Source organism: Chelon labrosus (genome assembly GCF_963514085.1).
Source record: "Chelon labrosus genome assembly, chromosome: 4".
Classification (NCBI taxonomy): domain Eukaryota; kingdom Metazoa; phylum Chordata; class Actinopteri; order Mugiliformes; family Mugilidae; genus Chelon; species Chelon labrosus.
In genome coordinates, this window is record NC_140340.1 from 14426320 (window position 1) to 14448198 (window position 21879).

At 41.2% G+C, this 21879-nt stretch overlaps 1 protein-coding gene across 1 annotated transcript; it reads right to left on the bottom strand.

The window, feature by feature from the left end:
- Window positions 1-367: 367 nt before the first annotated feature.
- myg1 (myg1 exonuclease) lies at window positions 368-20825 on the bottom strand. Its single transcript, XM_084543148.1, has 7 exons — window positions 20440-20825; window positions 18791-18903; window positions 13519-13678; window positions 12450-12599; window positions 10134-10256; window positions 9414-9595; window positions 368-869 (listed from the first exon to the last, which is right to left on the bottom strand). The coding sequence occupies exons 1-7, from the start codon at window positions 20725-20727 to the stop codon at window positions 680-682; spliced, it is 1206 nt and encodes a 401-aa protein (XP_084399274.1). The 5' UTR covers window positions 20728-20825; the 3' UTR covers window positions 368-679.
- Between the last annotated feature and the right edge of the window lie 1054 nt (window positions 20826-21879).

Here is a 21879-nt window from a genome sequence, read left to right on the forward strand (position 1 = left end):
ATTACAGGGAAATTGACTGTACGACTCGTCTCAGTGCCGGTAACCTTGTCACGACACTGGCTGCCACAAGGAGCACCTCTTTGTGGCGTTCGGAAATTTAATTTCTCAGAATTAATCAGGCCTCATTATTGGAGCTTTGATCTCGGGGCCAGCGGAAGTAGCCTCTGTATCTCTTTGTAGTGCTGCAGTTAATGTCAGCACACTGGAAATGAAAGAAGGAACCACTGTCCAGGTGTCTATAGAAATCAACCCTTGAAAGGTAAGGCCGTGGTATTCACAGGCTTTGAAGAAGATGCTGGAGTTGGTCGGTCAGACGGCGGCACATTACGGCTGCTGAGACTAAAAAAACCAAGAGATGTAAGCGGACTACGAACAGAGGTCAGTTTAATACTGGATTTAACACAACAGTTAACGCTGAAATTGAAGTTTACATACATTTATGAGAACCAGTAGACAGCAGAACTGAGGAGAATGTGTTGAAATATCAGTATTTAAGAATTGGTCTGATGTTATCTGGCTGCCATTTCCATACCATCTCCATTCCGCAGAACAAAACAACATTAGCGGCGGCTCGGATGTACAACACAAGATGCTCAGAGGAACATTTTAATCCTTGTTATTCTCTCTAAACACTGGGGCCACATAACAAAATGTGCTGTTTATTGTTCTATCTAAGCGATCAGCTGCTTCCATTTGCAGGGGGCTGGGCGGCGGCCTGCAGGGTCCTCCGGGCCATCTCCAGGACTCCTTCCTGGGTCTTGTTCCCGCCAATAAAGCCTCCGGCATGGACGAAGATGCAGCCCTTGATCCCGCTGAGCTCCGACAGTGCTTCATCGCGAACACCGCGCCACTCTTCTGGCAGGGACAGCCTGGGACAGGAGCACAGAAGGGCAAGTTGGCTTACAGATGGACACTATGTGGTCAGCTGCTCACTTCCTGTTGACACATTACTTTTGCATAACACACTGTGCTGCACTAGCAGCATGTCTGCACAAGCAAAAGAACAGCTCTTATGAGGGGAAAAAAAAAACAATTCTGGACTCAGGAATAGTGTAACCTACCTATTGTCCTCCAGGTCAAATTTGACCCATCTCAAATGTTTTTATATCATATAATTTGATATAAATGTGGTCTACTGCCCATAGACTCCAGGAAGACAATACAAGGGTTAAATAAAACATCACTATATAGAAGTTAATATGAGTGACTATTAACTGGCTGGAGCTTCTTGGATATAAAGAGCTGCTTCTTTTCTTTCTTGTCTTCTATGACAGTGACCTAAATTAGTTGGTGTTTGTTGGATGCCATCTTGAGGTCTAAGAACCTAGACTCATTTGTTTGATTGAGAAAATGAACAGGAAAACACAAAGACTTTCTAAGGCTTTGCACAAAAAACTTTGATTATTCTTTCCAGATTTCACGGTCAGAATGACAGGAGATAAGCTGCCGCCATCAGAGCTAAACTGGAGTAACTCTCGCATATGGCTCCGCTACAATCAGGCCCGGCAAATAGACCAATAAAAATCAGCTTCATTCTTCTCCAGCAACGTGGAAAATCCCACATCTGCACGGCGGCCGGAGAGCCATACGGTGGCAGCGGAGTCAACAGGCAATCGCACAAAGGGGAGGAAAGATTGGTTCTGCGAGGGTCTGCGATGTGACCTCGACACAGAGTCTCCGGAGGAAGCGGCGAGAGGCTGAAAATTCATAAAAATGCAAAGAAGCTCATTTACCCCCTACTGCATGTAGCATACATGTCTGTCTGCAACGAGACAGATCGTTCAAAGTACATTACCATCTATCTTGAGTGCATGGACATGTGTGTCAATTTTCCCTTGAAGGAGTTATTATCTTCGTTATCTTCTAGTATTGTTATACTCGTTTCATTCTGGTTTAATTCCGATTCAGCACGTCATCGCTCACCTCTCACCCTTTGACTGCTTCTGAAATAGACTTTAAATGCCTTTCGAACTACTTAAATTCACTAAAAGCTCCAGATTTCATCAAAATGTCATTCTGCCCCATCTTTCTCTTCGCCACATGCTTGGTGAATTACAGGAGCGTACAGATGAACTTGTCAGAAACAAAGTGGCCCAGTTATCAAAGACAGCCGCAGTTTCGGTTTGTTCAAACCGTATAGGGTCTAATTCTCTGAAATCTGCCTCTGAATATTAACTACCATTATCTATAGCATCCTGGTGGCACAGAAAAACCATCAGCGACCGTGGAAAAGGGACCCACAATGTCAAATGATTTGCATGAAACTTGTGATTAGTCTCTAGGCAATTATCCCAAGTCTACACAGTCTTATCCCTATTAAGGCTGCCAGAGGCCAACCTGGGGAGGAAAGCATGGCAAACCTCTAATCCCCGTTAAAGAATCAGCCAATCGATAGCTCCACAGCATGGCTGGAAAACGAGCTCGGAGGAAAGGTCAACAGGGCCGATAATGAGGGAAGGAGTAGGAGGGGGATGACTGCTGTTATGACAGGCCAGGAAGCTTTCGTTCACTCGATGACCAGTCTAAAAATAAGACCACAATCAGCAAATTAGCATCTCATGGGAGGAGACCCCCTTTGAGAGCTTAAGTGGGACAAACGCTGGGAATTAATAATTCATTAGAAAAAATAAATATCTTCCTTTAGAGTAGCTTTAGGACCCAAAACCATATTTACTGAAGTTATACAGGGCTTGAACCCTGTGATCAGAGGATAACTAGAGCCACTTATATGCAGAGGTGCTGAATCCTCCTGCACCCTGAGTCAGGGACACCATTTCTGAGCCACAGATTTTTCACACATTTTCTCCTTTCAACACGGGCCATACTGGTAATTCAGCCAACTGATATCACAAGAGGGAAAAGCTGGGAAAAAGGGGGGGAGAACATGCATAATTTTCTCACTTTTGAAGGGAAAATTACATGGAATTATTTTCATTTCCTCAACACATTTCTCCCCCCCCACCCCACCCCCCCACTTCTCACAAACAAGACAGCTGTTAATCCTCCTTAAATCTATGATGTCAGGCCTGAAACCATCAGTTTGGTGGATTAGATGGACAAATTATTTCCATTATTGTTCAAGAAAAGTTGTCTAACATTCTCCAGTTGCAAAGATTTGCTGCTGTTGTTCCTACTCACGTGATAGTTAAAAGCTTTTGGATTATTTGTTGGACACTTGAATATGTCACCTGGTGACAGACAGGTGATTGTTGAGGAATCAGTTTCTATTTTATAACTTTTTATTGGATAAACTATTAATCAAAAATAATAATCAGATGAAGAAAGAGACAGAGGAGATAAAAGATAATAATTAGAAAATGATCAGCAGCTGCAGCCGTGATACAAGAGTACAGTAGATTAACAGTGACAGCAGTCGGTGCGTTTTCCCTGAAATAGGTGAATGTTTCTGGTTCAGCTCATGCTGCTGTCCACCTACAGTACTATTCTATATAGCGCATCTCTAAGGAAGGACTGCTTCCACTCCCCTCTTCATTCTGCCGGCTCACATTTCCTTAGCAATGTGATGCTGATAAAAATAGACCTTTTTTTCCCCCAGGTGCAGTAGCAGGGACACGGGTGATAACAACACCCCTTTCGCAGAGTCGGCACAAGCCTACTGAGAGGAAGCAGGCCACCCAGAGAAAGAGCCATCTGGAGCCATGTTTTTTTATCCCTCCAACAAGCCATTGTTCCCATGTAGCTCCACACCAACCAGCATGTTTGCATTAAATTGAATCTTTGAAGTGCTCCGCCACCATAAACAGGTGCCTGTCCTTTTAGTTGAAAGAGCGGCCCCCTGATGAGATTCTGCAGCCGAGTGGAAAAAAAAAAAAAAAAAAAAAGTCAACAGGAGGGATGAGGCGGGGGGGTAGGTGTGAAAGGTGAAACGCCGAGATAGGGAAGAGGGCGGATGGGGAAGAAATAGGATTCATGGGAAGAGAACAAGACAGGAAAAAGGTAATGAAACAGAAAGGGGGTGAAACAGGCAGAAATACTCTACAAAAGAGAGAGGGACATAGGGCAAAAAAAAAAAAAACCCACTAATGACATATAAAGAGAAAGAGGAACTCGTGGAAAGAGGTGAAAATGGAAGGTATGTAACAGAGCACCCACTGGTCAGGTCATGAGAGAATCAAAAAGCTGTTCCTGCCCTCTTCCCATGTCTGTAGGCATGAGGTGTTCAGGAGGTCCCCGACTGCTCTCAAGCAACACGGCGTATCAATAATGAGACCCAGAATAAAAGCACCGGGCCACATAATGTCAGAGCTAATAAGACATTTAAAGAACATGGTGGTCAGCTGGGCTAGACCATCAATGACAGAGACCATCTGCAGAGACTTCAAGCAACAAAAATCTTCATCCTGACAAGTGTTTCTGTGTTTTCAAGAATAATCTCAGGCAATAACAACATCCCTGAAAATGGACCGTGTACACAGGAAGCTCAGGATCGGTTGCTTAGTTGTATAAATACTATGGAGGAGGATAGACGACGAGGTGGAGCTGCTATGGAAAGTAGCACATGAGTACAAGGCGGCCTTGGCTGTGGCAAAGCATTGGAAGTCGTCATAACGCAAATAATAAGTTCCAGGAGGGATGGGGGGGAAAAAAAAGCTTCAGCGTCATCATTTCAAAAAAAAAAAAAAAAAAAAGACTCTATTTCTGCCTGCTCAGACTTAAACACCAGCAAGGAGTTCTCAAACTAAAAGGTGGGTCAGCAAGGTTTCCTTTTAGAGGGGAACTAAAATTGGTGGAGTTGCAAAAGTTTGTATTGTAAAACGAAAACCCATTAGAACTCGTGAGACCATAGGAGGGTGTTATTTTCAGGAGCAGAAAGACATCCAACCAATGCCTCATGTGCAAAGTAGAAAAAATACTGTGTATGTACTTCTGTTATTATTGATACCATTTATAGCCAGCATTTGATTCAGCGGCAGTGATTCCACGTATTTACACTGTATAATACCCTCTTTAGAAGTATGCCTTTATTGTCAGCGGCAGACTGTGTAATTGTATCTCACAGTTACCAGCTTCACTCGCCTATTGCTTTATCTGAGACGTATTAAGTTTCAGTTAGACATTAGGCTAATTTTTAAGGATTTAATTTGATTCACATTTCAGAAAAGATTACATCTGATCATGAGGATTTCTACCAACAGAAAACACCTCCAGCGGAGATTATGTAATAAATGTTATAATAGCTTCTGAGAGATGTAAAAATAAATAAATAAATAAAATTTGTTGAAGATGCAGTCTTTTAATAAGCGATTAAATTTCCTATTAGGCTTCTCTTCCGCATGACTCTGCATTAGGCTTATGAAACCTGCTCCCTAGAGTCATCCAGAAGGAGGTGGGGTGAATAAGTGAAGGCACAATAATAATTACTCTCCCACAACAGAAATGTGACTAAAAGCTTAACGTTTGCTCCAAGGGAAGAAATCTGAAGACTGAAGATGTCGGGGAGTAAAGTAGGATTCAACTTAATTTTGTGTAAAGGCCAATTTGTGACTCAGGGCTACTTGTGAACGTATTACATACAAAATGTATTTTTAACTGTTTTAATGACATGAGTGAGAGAACAGTGGCAATGGGGACAAATTACTTCAAATCGCATATCGCTATGATTCAGTCATACAGCTAACCAGAACCCTGTAAAACCAGAAATCAGCCTCACCAACTTGATGAGGTGTAACATTATGACTACCTGTCTAATATTGTGTAGGTCTCCCTTGTGCCTCCAAAACAGTGACTCATCAGAGAATGGACATGGACCTTCTGAGGGTGTCCTGTGGTGTCAGGAAGTTGTTAGTGTTGTTGTTGTTCCAGTTCATCCCACTGATACTTGATCAGTTTGGGATCTAGGGATGTCAGGCTGAATCCTGCTGGGGATGACTGCTGCCATCAAGGGATGTCATTGCTATGGGGTGGGGGTGTCTGGTCTGGTGTAGGTGGGTGGTACATGTCTAAGTAACATCCACATGAATGCCAGGTCCAAAAGTTTCCCAGCAGAACACTGAATTGTCACAAGATGGTCAATGTTATTTACTTCTCCTGTCAGTGGTTTTAATGTAATAGCTGATCGGAGTATAAGCAACACTAAAGATTTTTCCCTCTTCACAGTATTACCTTCTTTCTTTTTTACAAATCTGCATTTCAATCAGATCTCCTCATTAAATCATAGTCAATACCATTGGATCTTATCAGGCTTCCTTTAAGACATTTACAAGCAATAATAAGCCAAGAAAGAAGATGAACTTTTTCATTTTAGTCATCACAGAATAATTGTTAATTAACAGTTGATATAATCTGCCTAAAATTGTGAAGCCGACAGGGGTGTGATACAGCCCCGTCCGTGATCAGCCAGCTTTTGTTGTGTGTGCTGACACAAGTTGTTGGACCATTGGCTTCCGGCCAGTTTAAGATGTTGAACAGGTGGCTTATTAGCGAGAGAGACCATGCTGGCTTTTGAGCTTAGCAATCCAAAGTACAAGAAACGAAGCAAACAACAAATCTTACAGAGGGGTCACGTAGAAGGCGCTTCTCATTTTTCATCTTCGTCTCATCTGGACATTACTATGCAGACAATGAAGACAAACCAGCTGGTTTTTATTTTATAATGATAAACACAGACTACTGCCACTTGCTGTATGAGGCTATTCATTCTCACTAAGGTGCAGAACGTATGTGCTAGTTGGTTTTAGTATTCCAGGTGCATTCAAGTGCAACTTTCTGGCCCAGACACACTTCACATGAGTCAAGGCAACAGTACATATTTGTTGCCGCCGGTTCTTTGATGTTGTTTCAGTGTGTCTGTGCCTGTAAAGATATAAGATGTGATAAAGAAAGGTTTGTGTGTCTGAGATTAATTTTATTTATTTTTATTTTTGCAACCTGGGACACAAGATCAAAGAAGCAACTGACATCAGAAAGTATCCCCCGGCGATACTGTTCATGTTTACAGCTGTGAAAATCAAAAATCACTATCAATGCTCAGTCACTAGAGCTGACGTGACCAATCCACGGCGGCAACATCAATGCTGTAAAGTTTTTCTGTAGTTAATGTTTTAAAAGTAAAGATCAAAATTAACAGGTCTGTGTGATTACACATGTTAAATGTGACACTTTGACAGCTAGAAAGGGTCCAAAGGATCCTGGAAGACGTTTTCATTGACCGCAACTTGATGAAGTGTGCTACATTCTGGGATTTAGGAAAGTAATAAAACAAACGCACCACACCTACAGAACTCCACTGGGTTTGCTGACGACATTATTAGAACAGCATTGCTGGCCAGACCGAAAGAGGCTCTTTGGATAAACAATTCCCCTCCAGGGATAAGGAACACAGCCGGTTCATACAGAGGCTCTTTGTGCCGTCATCACTGTCATTATGACAGTGATGACAGGGCGAGAATACTAATATGGTTTCATGAACATGGATGAGGCACTTTCATCATTTGAGTGCCTGGCTTTAGGGTTCAAAACCTCATTATTGCTAAAACATGTAGAAATGTCCTACAACAACGGCAGCAGCAGGGACTGACATAAAAGACAAGGAGAGGTAAGACATGTATGTGTAGGGAACAATTCAGAGTGTCTTTTAGTTGTGTAACAGTTGAGGCTAATATTAGCCTCAGCTGTAGTTTGTGTTTTTAGCATGTTAGCATGCTAACAAATCAAACCGATTAATATATCAAATTATTTTCAGTATATGAGTCTGGTAACATGTCATTTGAATTCATTACCGGGCACATTTCAACCAATACAGATGAAAAAAAAAAATACTTCTGCACGTTACTGGATAGTCCTACAAGAAAGTAGGGCATTTTATTGTAAATAAATTCAACTCCACTGCTCTCATATGATGTTACTTTTCTGCCCATCACCACATAAAGACCAAAAGATTTGGTTGGCCCGGCAGACCTTTGCTGTTGCATAATCATTTCCCAACGGAGCGACCTCAGACATACTTTCTGACGCACAAACTTTTGCGGGCAAGGGAAGTTGTGTTGGCTTTCGAGCTATGGAAGCGATGAATCAGGCATAAATTGACCTTAAACCAAAAATAATCTAAGGGAGCTTGTGTAAATTTGAAGCTTGACTTGGTTCGGCTGCAAAAATGATCAGACTCGACAGCTACATTGACATTGCTGCTTTGTTTTCACTCTTCAGAGAATGGCATTCAAGCTGAGCGCTGATAATTGACCCTCCTTCGGCAATATAAATAATTATTTTGTTCAGCATAAGCACATTTGCACATCAAAATTCGAATTAGTTCAGTGCTGTCATTTAAAGACTAAACAAGACTATAAACAAACTATTTTTTTTTCCCTGGCCTAAATCCTATTCATATTATGAGGAGGATGTGAGTGGACTATGTGTCTTTTAATCAAAGGGACTGAATCTTACGTTCATTAATATTCATACTCCTGCAGTATGCTGGAAATAAAAGCATCTCTCGACATGGCAAAACAGCATGTATTGTATATCCATCAGCTGGCTTTATTTGAAGCACAGTGTTTAATTAACATTAGGAAGACACCTGAGTGCGAAGGGTGTGAATGGAAAATAAGACTCAGGTGGCTCTGTTGAGATGTGGGTGTGTTTACATCTTTTTATCTCCTTAGAGAGCAATGTGAAAACAACACCTCTGCCGGAAGTAAAGTCTTCTTCATCCTACAAACAAATATTACTATCGTTGTCGAAGCATCGCTCTCAACAGATAACGCGTCGGCCCTCCATGAGCAGTTGTCAGACGGTCCAATAAGCACGAAAGTTAAATCATTCACCGTGGGTCGTCTCTGTTACTAGAGCGCAACTCAATTCAACACATGGAAAACTCTGTAGCTCTGTGACCATCTCCAAGTTTCCCACAAATGGGTCTGGGAACATATTTTGTGTGTGACTCAATCTCACAACACCTGCGCGAGTGATGCACGCTTGATTTCTGCCAAGGTAATTCATGCAAGGTGTTCCCTCTGCACCTACGATCACAAGCTGTGTGTCACGAAGCAGAAATAGCATTTGAATGACCTTTAAAAGATCCCATCCACATGTCTTAATTCATTAAAAACTCTAATCTGTGTCTCGCACAGTTTTACAGAAAATAATAACATAATAATAATAATAATAACATGCCACTACTCTTCCCTTATAAATAAAATCCCAGAATATAGTTATATTCCTATCTCATACTTTAGTGTTTCCACATCAGACACATGAATGTTGAATGTCATAGATCATGCTTAAAGGCCTCAATCTTAAAATAATATTTTCAGTCAGTACACAGAAAATGTATATGAATGAATGAAAGTACTGACTACAAAGTGCAGATTATTGAGTTAAGTTTTCTTGTCCTCACTAAAAACAGACTTTGGATTAAGGTGCAGTTGTAAAAACAATAATAAAAAAAAAAGTACCTGTTCTGGAAGGTGTTGAGCCCAGCAGGGACACACTGGATCCTCCAGTTTTCTTCCTGGTCTTGGTAGAGGACAAACTTGATGGGCGTCTCTACCTGGAGCTCCTTCTCCAGCTCAAACAAATGCTCCTTCCAGGGACACCCACTTAGGGGGAACACCACCACCTCTCCACTGGGGTCTACCTGGAAATGAATGAGATGGAAAACAGGAAATTGCGTGTGGATACAGAGCAGCAATGATTTAAAAAAAAATTCTGCAATTATAAATGCATTAGTAACAAAAGATAAAAAAGACGAATAAAATAATTGTTTTAAATAATTAAAATGTCTAATAACGGCATCGTTATATGTATTAGTATACTGTGTGTTTTTTTGGGACTGATTGATTGTAAACTGAACTTGGCACTGAAATTCAATACAGGAGGGAAAAACATTTGCAAAAATGGAAAAGACACGGGACTCCTCCCTGATTTGAGAGCTGTGACAGAAAATCAATACAGAAAAGGCAGGAAGAGTCGGTGCCAAATACAGAAATAACTGTCTAAAACTAAAAGAAAAACAAAAACACACCCTCGTCATTCTACAAACCACCATTCACCACCTGTCTGCCAGATCACCAGGAGCAGCAAACGGTATTATTTACAAGAAAGCCAGCGTTCTGATGTTTTTGGCACATAGACAGTAAAACGCGAAACATGTCAAACTGCACACAGCCCTGTACCTGATGCCTCTTTTTAATGGCTTCCTCCACGAGCTCACGAGCCGGCAACCAGGCTGACTTGTAGAAATTCACTTGTTCCAGGAACTCCTCCCCAACCATCTTCAGAGCTTTCTTGAAACCCTCCTAGAGATAAAACGCAAACACATACGTAAATACACATTGAAGTCTAACAGGGTAAGAGAAAGTGAAAATAAAATTGCATCATATTCTTAAGTGTTTTTACTAGACTTTAGATGAGAAAGAAAAAAAGCTTTGCCAACCTGCTCTTGGTTAAAAATCTTTTGATCATTCATTCTCTCACAACTATACCATCTCTGGATTCCAATACCGCCTGATGTCAAATACTTTGGGACTGTGCAACATTTAAAATGGGGGTTGTCTCGTCTACACGCACAACCCCAGCCAACTTTACCCTTCCTGAGTGTCAGAAAACCTAAGTGATCATTATACACAAAAATAGACACACACAGTTGGTCATGCAGAAGTCTAATCAGTATGCACCTGACTGAGAGGGTTCGCAGCGGCCCCGAGTTTTAACAGCCATGGACGGAGGAGATGAAAATCCATTATGTTTTTCAATTATCACAAACAGCCACTGTTGAGAGTTCACCGTGTCACTCCATCGTGAAGTTGTCTACCAAACCTTATTCAATTCAAATCTCTCCCGTCTCTCAGAGCTGGCTTGCCTGCAGTGTCAGTTAGTCGGAAAATTGGAGGAAAGTGCCGGGACAAGTATTATAATCATGTAAGCTGGAATGTGGGGAAAAAAAAAAAAAAACACAAACAAATAGGCCAGCGTGTCCCTGGGGAGCCTCTATGATGGGAAAAAAATTGTTAGCGTAGTCAACACATATGCAAACCTAGGCTGCAGGTATCTCATGAGAGTCTGCAGAGGACAGGTGCTGTTCTCCGGCAGGCATTCCCATCCTGCACTAATGAGAGGCAGAAACGTCACGCTAGGCCATTTCTGAGGTTCTGTTGTTTCCAGACAATGATTGCACCCGTCATGTTTACCACAACACTCTTAAGCTATTTTGTATTTTAGTTTCACTACAGGTCAATCATTGCTAGTGATTATGTGAAAGCCAAACTGTGGAACTGCTTTCCATTAAATACCCAGGTGGTAAACACAAAAAGGGGCCAAGGCGACAGGTTATTCATCAACCTGAAAGGTTTTTTACATCATCAGTTTTATTTATTTATTTATATATATATATATGAAATTGCATTTTATCATTTTGTTTATCTATTTTGTGCAGAGATTACTGTTTTTGTGTTTGTCTGTAGAAGAAAACATTAAAAACTAATTAATTATTAAATGCAGCTGTTTTGTGAATCAGTAAATTGATTTACTGAGTAATTTTACAGGCAAATATGTTCCATCAACTCAGATTTGGGCCCACACTTGGTCTACTGATTCGGATATAAAATGTGATTTGAAGACATCTGCTCAGGCAAGAATTAAGTAACTAGGAAAACCCACTAAACTTTAATTGGTGTGAAAAATGATTGATTGTTAGGCTGTTATCTCTTGGATACAATGCGTCTTGTAAATTCACAAAATATAAAAAAATAGCCTCCCTGGGTGTTGAGCATTTAATCTGGTCTGAGTGGGGCACAGAAAAGAAATAAATGCTGTTCGTTCACATCATGGGAATAGTTTGGATGCCAGGGACGAAATGTGGCTTCACTACCTTCATTTGAACACATTTGCATGACTACATGTGTTTACTGTACTTTAGCATTTGACATACAGCATCAGTTGGACGGTCCTAGAGTGCTAAAGTAAAAATCCAAGCATTGATAAAACACATATTCATCCAGAGACCTCTGTGCCACAGTTAAGTGCTACCAATGATTCAGGCAGACAGACTTGAATGGTTATGAAACAAATCACTCAAGAGGGATCCACTTTATCACATTGACTCATACTCAGGAAATTCTTGGTATTTACTGTGTTCAGAGTAACCCAAAACAACGGTGTTGTGTGTATTTGTTTGGCCACAAATTTCCTCACACCTCCTTATAATGTGTTAGTTAAGCCCTCTGATGCTGCTAAACTGCACATTTCCATTTCTAATGTTAACCTTTGCCACTACTTGTTCAAAAATAATTTAATTACTATTGTAACTTCAATGTTAACCGAATAAAAATGTCCAAGCCAACCTAAGAAAAGTGCACAATTTGACAGTTCAAACACCAACCGTTTTCTTGTAGCACCGTCACAGAACCATGTATATTACGGGTTATCTGCGGACGCATCTGTTCTCTCTTTCTCTCTCACACACGCAAATGCATACGCACACATGCCCTCACCTCAGTATCCTGACTCTTGCTGTTCCAGCGTGGATTCAGGTAGCCGACACGTGAGCTCAGCGTGGAGGAGATGGTGTAGCGGGCCTCCCCATCATACTGTGAGATGCCATTGTCTATAGCATCCACCGCCTCCACAAAGTTCTCGTACACCTGCGAGCAATTCAGAACGACATGTGACAGCAGAGGTCAGGAAACTGCAACAGCGCTAGAATCAACCGTTTAACATTTACACCAATTGCAAGCATAAAGCCGGCATATTAAACAGGGATTTCCGGAGAGATAAATGGAGCGGGATTATCAAATCACGATCAAAACCCATTTGGTCACAGTGTGTGGGCAGTTACTGAACTGATCTTTTTTTTTCTTTTCAGTTCACTCGTAAACTGCAAGGAAGTGCTATTTATCGAGGAAAAGTAAACTCCTCTCTACATTTAAAGGTCATTCACCAAACACTTGACATTTTGCAAGTGGCTTACAAGTCAAACTAGGCTTTGGGGCGAAAAAAAGAGAGGTTCAGTGAGTCTGAACTGGCCGAGGACAAGGCACGCAACACTCTAAAATATATAAAGACCAAGCGGTAAGTAAAGGGACTAAACTAAACTCTGGGCTTTAAACAAACTCACACATCAAAAGGCCAATGATAATAGGAGTTAATAGTGCTAATATTTACGGTGGCACAAGATTTAGCCAGCTTAATGTGACTGCCCGTCAAAACGTGCATTAAATGGAGACTTGGTTTGAATCTGACAGAGGAACTTGGTCCTATGGTCAATGCTGCAACTGAAGACAAAACGGCAAAAGCTAAATGTTAAGCTTTCTTTTAGACAAAACCTGCATGGTTTCAGTTTTGAAACAATACAAACACAGTTTTAGTAGTGAAGATAGATTTATGATTGTTTCTAGGACTACATCCTTTTAACTTAATTAGCAACAAAGATAAAAGCCTTTGGGTTCAGTTTACCAGCTGATGCAGGCCAGTGGAAAAATTTCAAAGGAGTGTTTGTTTTGTGATTAAAACAATCAGTGGTAATCTTTGCCTGCTATAAATCTGTCATCTTTATTCTCTCACCTTGTCATAGAGCACCTCCAGCTGCTTGTCATCCTCCTTGAGTTGCGTCAGCTGAGCCACCACCCGCCGGCCAAAGTGGAGGTAGACCAGGCCGGCTGAGCTGAGCTTGGTCACCCATTGCTTCTCTGGACACAGGCTGTGGAAGGTCTCTGAAAAACTCCTGAATAGAAGAAAGACAATCTGTTATAATCCGGATTATAAAAGGAAGAAAAGGTCCTTTTAAAACTAACACTGTACAGGAAGATGGGGAAAGATCATGAAAGACATTTAAAACACGTAAAAGGGTCGTAAGAATTAAAATAGGTTAGAGCTGGAATTCTTTCTTTTAATCATTAATTCATATTGTACGGTTTCAATCAATCGCTTAATAGTATAGTTAAACAAAAAAAACTGGTCAATTTCAAATGTCTTTTTATGTGTGACAAGGAAAGAAGCAAATTGCATAATTTTCTGGCCCCGATTACTTTAATTTCACTATTATTCCACTATTAGATCAGTAAATATTTTCTTGCAGCTCTAGAGATCGTATCTTGCAATCAGATTTATTTGGCCGTCATTGTTAACAATTTATAAAGCACTAATAAGAATAATAAATCATTTATATAGTAATTATAGGTACTAATTGTCCGTGATCATTTAATTGCTTTTTAATCAAAAAAGACATTGCAGTGAGCCTGGGCTGTTACACATAGGTTTTCTGCTCATAAACAGATAATTTACATTTTTTCCAATAACCGATCTCTTCAATAAAATGCTGCACCAAGCTATACATCTACAAAGTCCATTACTGCATGTGTATCAGACATCAATAACAACACATCCATGATTATTGTCACCCAGGCGTGCTTGCGAGTGTGAGCACGCTGAGCCACTGGAGGCCTCTCCACAAACACGTGCTGAGCTGGGTGGGCTCCAGCGCCGAGCCACTGCTGGTCATTTAATTCAGGCTTAATTAGGGTGCTTGGGCTGCAGCACAGCGGAAAACAGGCCGTCAAATGAATGAGTGACATGCTAGGGAAGTGGGGGGGTAATCACAGCCATTAAAGAGCTAATTGGCCAAGCCGAGGCATTTCTATGCTGATAACCGCGAGATGGGGAGAGAATGCAAGAGAGGAAAATGACAGACTGGAATGGAGAATGGCGAAAAGAAATGCGCCTAGCAAAGAGAAAGTCATCAGACTGTTTGTGTGAAATCAAAGACGGGTGCATCTCCCAGCATTTACCGCACCGGGTCAAAAGTGATACAGAAGAATACAAAAAAGAGTTGGAAATATTGGGGTGTGAGTGTTCAGACATAATAAACATAAAAGCTACTACGATTCCCATACTGCACCAGCTGCACCACTTATTGACGCCGATCGCTAGTCTAAACCAATAGAACAGCCTTACTGAATACTACCCAAGCAGTTTTTGAAAAGACTGGCTAGTCATTCTCCATCACACTGAGTCCATCCTCAAAACAATGGAAGAGATGGCGTATTAGAGTTAAGTGTGGACTTTCATGAGCTTTAAAGGAAACATTTGGAAACATCGACAGACGTCAAATAGGAACTATGATCTCATATCATGTAATTATATCAATTCAGTTTCACTACAGAGTAGTTCAATGAACGGTGTCTGAATCTGCAGCAGTTACATGAGAGAGAAAAAGATCAAACACCTTACTCTTATTACATTATACAGTGAATCTGTCCCAAATAGAAATTGCAATAAAAGTGTGTGATGTCACTTTCCAATATGTTTTAAACACATTTTAGGTTCAAAGCAGCGTTATTATTTATTTTACACCATTGGTGGATATCAAAATTGCAACAGATATGCACACACCTGTGAGGGAGTATACATACTATTCTTATATTTTCTTAAACATCATGAGATTACACGGGTTTCAACTGTCTGTGTTCGCTCCAGAATCCTGTCTTGAAACTGAAGAAGGCTCACACACATAAACAGACCCACTGCTGCAGTCGGGTACTGTCTAAATGTTTTGGGCTGTTTTATGAAATCTGGCACAGAAACGTGATATTGTGACACAGCTCTGTACATTCGTCTTCATTTACGTTCTGTCAGAATCATTGATTGTCCCATTAATAAAGAATCTGACAGCTGTGAGGCTTGTTTACATCATCTGTGGTACTACTGCAGCGCATGGTTACACCAGAGTACGATGGCAGCACCTTTGTAGCATGAAGGTTTGTTCTGCGTCTTCTAATGTCCCGTTCTATATCTATGACTCTACAAGATACAAGAAGCATTACCACAACAAAAGAAATGACCATGTGATAGTTTTCTTCTCAAAAGCATACTGGATTTACTCCTGTGCTCATTTGAGAGGCAGATGGCAGGTGGGAAATGTTGCATTTTAATTCATTTAGATCCAACTGTGATCTAGTTCTACAGCCTGCCATTGCTGGTTAAACGCCTACCAGTTGAATTTTAGTTTTACTGAGTTCTGCAGAAACAGTGTTATCACTACTGAATTGTAATCTAGAAAATCTTTTTATTCGTTTGTATATTGTAGTTCATCAGTGTTTAGCTGGACCTTAATGCAATAACTAAACTATAGTAGATTATATGCCGATGTTTAAAACAAAACTTAATCCCAAATGCCAAGTTAACTGAGTGAACTGTAGTTGCATCACATTATAGATTTGAGTTAATATAAGTGGAAAGAGAAGTGCCCAAAAACCATATTTCCCTTAGTTCTGCAAGAGATGCAAATCCAATCAGATTAACTTTTAAACTATGTTCTCAAACAAAATGGCATAAAGCGTTTTCGTTATTCAGTTCCACTGGTGATGAGTGTCATGGTTGTTTGTTTTGCTCGTGTTGTTCTGTTCATGCAGGTTATTCTTTTCTGTAGTTGTTTCCTGTGTTATTTCGAAAGTCTCACTTCCCTCGTGTGTCAGTGTTTGCTTTTATTCTCGTCTTTATTGTCCCTCCCTTGCGACCGTGTGCTCCACCTTCAACAGTTGCACCCGTGTCTGGTTAATCAATCAGTTCTCTGTCTAGCCCTTTGTCCTCGACAGTTCATCTGTGAATCCTCCAGGTATTTTCCCTTTGTAGCTCTTGATGACAGCTGATTTTCTAATCTCAAGTTTTTGGTGTATCTTCAGTTTGCACTTCTGGACTTCGTCCCACGCTCCTCGCTTTGCTTTATGAACTTGCCTGTTGTGTCCCGCATTCAGCTTCTCCCTTTGAACTGAGCTGCGTCAATGAGGCACTACAAAACGAGGATCATGTTCTTCCCAGTTGAGAGATATATTTACTCCCTTTCATTCCTTTGCTGAGAGACTGAGCAGCGAGTCTATTTCTAGTGTGAGCAACCACAGTCTTAATCCCTGCCAGATTTAATCTGTTTTGCTTTATTACCGTCAGTCAAAACATTTCTCTTGCTACAACTTCTTGAAGTCATTTTCTTCTCTACTTAAGAAACTTCTGGCATAAAAATATGTCTGCACCAGTTTCTCACACTGTTAATAATTGTTATTTTTTCTTAAATACAAGGGAACATTTTTTTTTATCATAAATCTGCTTTCCTTATTCCAAAGTCTGCATGGCATTTTAGATTCCTGTTTGGGGACCTCCCTTGATGCTCGGTGTTCACTGCTTGCATTTGTTAACTTCTACTAAACTGCAGAATTTTCCACTGTGTTTAACATGCATCACATTTTCATATTATATAGTCACCTGTATCAGAAACGACCAAGTGCACAAGCACACTGCATAGCCTGTTCTCTTCTGTTTTTACTTGCTTCCTTTCTGTCTCTGTACCCGACCAGCCTCGGGCAAAAGGGTCCCCCATATGAGCTGGGTTCTCCTCAAAGTTTCTTGTTGTTGTAAGGGAGTTTTTCATTTCCACTGTTGCCTTACTTCTTGCTCTGGAAGGGACTGTGAAGCGCACTAGTGAAGCTAAATGCATTCTAATATGAGAGTCCAGCACCTCTGAAGATCACTACTTAACAAGTTATATCTCATACCTGGTCACCTCATTAAACACATGAGAGTGGTATCTTATCATCTACTGTTAGTAAGAAAGCCAATAAGAATATTTCCAAAAAATGTTTTAACTACTCCTCCAGAAGCTCAATTTTAGACTCTTACTTTAGATTTTATCTGTCAAGTATTGGTAGGGCTGTCAACCTCATCTGTACGCAGTGGATGTTTTTAAAAGGAGTGCAATTGAAATGAACACCCACTTAGATCCATCCCTGCCATCACAACCATATTGCCCCCATCCGCGCATGTGAGTGACAGTCACATTCTCCTGTGGCCCCTGACGGTGTCGTGGCAGCCTCTGTGCCTCGTGAACCAGCAGCAGGGGGGCGTTCAATTGAAGGAGCGCTAATTATCACTAACCGCCTGCCAGGAAGAGAGCCCTAGCATATCTTTATCGCTGTGGTCATAAAAGCTATGTCTGATTATCATCAGGACATTAAGCAGACAAGACACCTGGAATGGGCTGATTACTCAACGTGATGAGACTTTGAGTGCATGCAATCATTCGGAAGAAACTTTGCCAGGAAATTTAACACAAAACGTAGAGCCTCGTCCTTCATCATTCATGCAATCAGGGTGCTTTAAGAGTGTAAGAACAGAAGATGCATGTAAATTTTCTCTCTGATCCTTGAACCCCAGATGATGACAAGATTTACTGATAATATCTCAAGATAAAAAAAAAAAAGACAAAGCCCTTATTAAAGTAAACTAACTAAGCAAGAAAAACCCAATACATGACATGGCTGACTCATAAACACAGCACATCTAATTGCCTTGACAGTGCTACATTGCATTATTGTACAATGTTCAGTTAATTTTTCTTTTATCTAAATGTTGAGGAGAGTGAGGAAGTTTGGCATGAATCCTCAAAAACGTCTACAGGTGTCCCTTCGAGAGCCTGCTGACGGGCTGCATCACAGCATGGTACGGGAACTGTTCCAGCACACTACATCACTGGAAACAGTCTCCCATCCATCCTTATCAGAAACGGTGCCTGCGGAAGGCACACAGCCTCATCAGGAACCACAGCCACGCAGACTATGTCTGGCGGACGGAACAGGAGCTTGCCTGCTCGCACCAAAAGACAGAAAGAGAGAACCCAAGCTTTAACCCAGTTTCTACCACCAGGCTATCAGACTCAACTCACAATAAACTAATCTCTGAACTGAACTGAACATGGGCGACACAGTGGTGTGATGGTTAGCACCGATACTTCGCAGTAAGAAGATTCTGGGTTCAAATCCATCGACCCGACAGACTGCCAGATTTGTACCTCTGATGATGATCGTAGCGATGCCTCTTTGGGTCAAACTCTCCACCCACATCTACAACAAGGTCGCATTCTGCCAGCTTTGCCGGATCCCTCGTCCGAATGATCTCAGCATCCTGTGCAATAAGCAGAAAGAGTTGTAGATAATTTATCAGGAAAGAAATATTATTTATCCAAACACATTCATAACTGGAGTGTAGTCCTAATTGAACCTAAAAACACCTGTAGGCTGTTCTGGCCTCTGACCTTTAATTAAAAGACTGATCTGTAATTTTTGACCACTTAAATTACATTTTAAAGTCACATACACCGATCAGCCACAACATCAAAACCACAGACAAGAGAAGTGACCATTAAATTGCAGTGTTTTGCTTGGAAATCATATGGATGTTACTTTAAAACGTACCAATCACCTAAACATTGTTGAAGCCTAAGCACACCCTTCCATGGCAGCAACACCCCCCGATGATTGCGCACTCCCCAAGCAGGACAACGCACCCAACTGCACCACAAAACTGTTCAGGAACAGTTTGAGACGAAGGGGTTGACCCTGCCTCCAAACTCCCCAAATCCAATGTAATCGAGCATCTGCCGCCTGATCGCTCAACACACAGGGCCCAAAGGAACCACTACTAATGCTCCAGTGATAAACTCCCTCACAGCCTCAATAATTCAAAGCTGGCAGTAAGAGGGCGATCTACTCAGTATTAGGTTTTAATGTTGTGGTTGATCCGTGTAAGTAGTTTGTGGTAGATAAATAATAAGTTTAATGTCTGCTCCTTAACCTGATTATAAGCAATGTGCAGACCTCTATAATGCTGCATTTACATTACTTGTATTGACAAAACTTTCATACATTAAATGGTATAGTTGCTTTAAACTGTGTAGGGCATCTATCCAGGGCATTTAATTTACTGTATTAGTTGAACAGTTTCTCAACTGACAATCCAAAAACTTTGCCAGGTCAATACAAACAGCATACCATTATGTGAGGATGTAATCGGCCTAATGTCGGATGGATGAATTTCTTAAATGACGTTATATCTCTGCCTATGAACAACTTTATTCAGACAATAAACCCTTACATGGACACCATATTATACTAAAAGGACGTGTAGGAACATGTTCCAGTTCCATTCATTCCAGTTTGACTTAGATTATATTATTTTGCTTTTACTACAGTTTTTTTTTTTGTTTATACTGAGCATCTTGCAGAGGTGAAAACAAAATCTCGATGCACTGTACAACCTGTGTTCTGCAATTACAATAAAGGATATTCTATTATATTCTATTAATAACATATTAAGTTAATAATATGCTATTAAGGCATTTTACTATAGTATTGAGTCTAAAATGTGTGATTATACAGTGATTTCTACAGGTGCTTTTCCGCTTTCTAAGATCCGTCTATTTGTACAGCAGCGCCCCCGTCTGGTGAGCTTTAGCATGACACTACAACGAGACAAAATAAATTCATTAATTTAAAAAAAAAAATTTAAAAACCCATGCCGTAACTAAAAGAAGTTTATCGAGGGTTTCGAAATGATGCTGCTTGTAATAACAGATTATAATGAGCTAAATAGCAGTATACAGGGGTCTAATAAACTACAAATTCTCCCCATCAGCGACACTGAGCAGGTTATTGTACTTACCGCGTACTCAGGTAACTGTCGGAGGAGGAAACAGGCCAGAACCTCGTCGCAGTGGAAGGTTCCGTTGTGAGTTCCGATCTTTTTAACGGTCATGTTTTTTTCAGTGCGGATTTTCTTGGCTTCACTTGACATGTATCGCGGTTCCGTGTGCAGAGTAAAGTCTACAGAGAGTAAACAACAGCGGCTAGCCTGAGTGTGTGACCGCCGTGAAACGCGTGGCTTGCCTGCAGCTATTGAATATGTTATATGTTTTGTTAATTTCAGCGCAATCACGCGCAGATGCCACATTCAAACAAATCCAGCACGGGAAGCACGGGGGGCGGACAGATTTGGTAGCTGGACCGGATGTGGTGCGTCCGTACAGTGAGCCGTCTAACTCGGTTTCCTCTTCGAGATATGTTCCCCCCCTTGCTTGTCCCACGCATTGACTGGGTCCACGACTGGTTTTCGTAACACGGAGGTTTTAAGGAGAGACTCGGAGCCTAAAGTAATGTTTTGTAGAAGACAAGTGCGTTTCAGTTGTTGTCAATTGAAAGTGACAATGGATTAATTAAACTGCTGTGTTGCAGTTCTTTCAGGTGTTTGTGAACACATTCAGTGACTTAAATAATCAAATCCATTATGTTCCAAAAATTGCTGTTGGTGCTTTGTGGAGAGATATTATATACTGGTGGTGGTTAGCACTGATACCTCACAGCAAGAAGGTTAATGGTTCAAATCCCTGTGTCTGCATGGGTTCTCTCCGGGTACCCCGGCTTCCTTCCACTATCCAAAGATTCTAAATTGGCCATGGGTGTGAATATGAGTGTGAATGGTTGTCTGACTCTCTGTGTTAGCCCTGTGATAGACTGGCAACCTGTCCAGGGTGTACCCTGCCTCTCGCCCGATGACAGCTGAGAGATAGGCTCCAGCACCCCCCTCGACCCTTCACAGGAACAAGCGTTTACAGAAGATGAATGAATGAATGGTTGTCTGTGTCTCTGTGTTAGCCCTGTGATAGACTGGCAACCTGTCCAGGGATAGGCTCCAGCCCCCCTTGCATTCCTTCACAGGACAAGCAGTTACAGAAGATGAATGTTACTGTGCACTGTAAATACATTTTGTTATCCTTTGATTGCAGGAGTAATGTGGGCTTTTTTGCATAAATGTGGTGTGATTTTATAATATAAATATTTGATAGTGTTACATTACCTTATCACTGTCAGGCAATGGGAAACCCTGGGCACCTTGCATGGCTGCCCACTGCTCACAGTGGTGTGCTCACTTGGATGGGTTAAATGCTTGATGGTTGATGGATTTGATATTGAGAGTAGTCTACTCAGGGAACTTGGCTTAAAGATGTTGCCTTTAGCTGCAGAGGTGATACTTTTGATTGAAGCAGATGGAAGAGGACTCTCAGCCACTTTCAAAAGGGCATGTTTGCTCCTCCCGCTGTATGAA

What these genes read in the sequence shown, in the direction of transcription:
- myg1 (XM_084543148.1), bottom strand. Translation starts at nt 20,727, where the DNA reads ATGTGGCATCTGCGCGTGATTGCGCTGAAATTAACAAAACATATAACA. An exon ending in CCATTAAAAAGAGGCATCAG is followed by an intron (nt 9,596 to 10,133) that starts GTACAGGGCTGT and finishes ATTCATTTCCAG; the next exon opens with GTAGACCCCAGTGGAGAGGT. An exon ending in CTCAACACCTTCCAGAACAG is followed by an intron (nt 870 to 9,413) that starts GTACTTTTTTTT and finishes CTCCTGTCCCAG; the next exon opens with GCTGTCCCTGCCAGAAGAGT.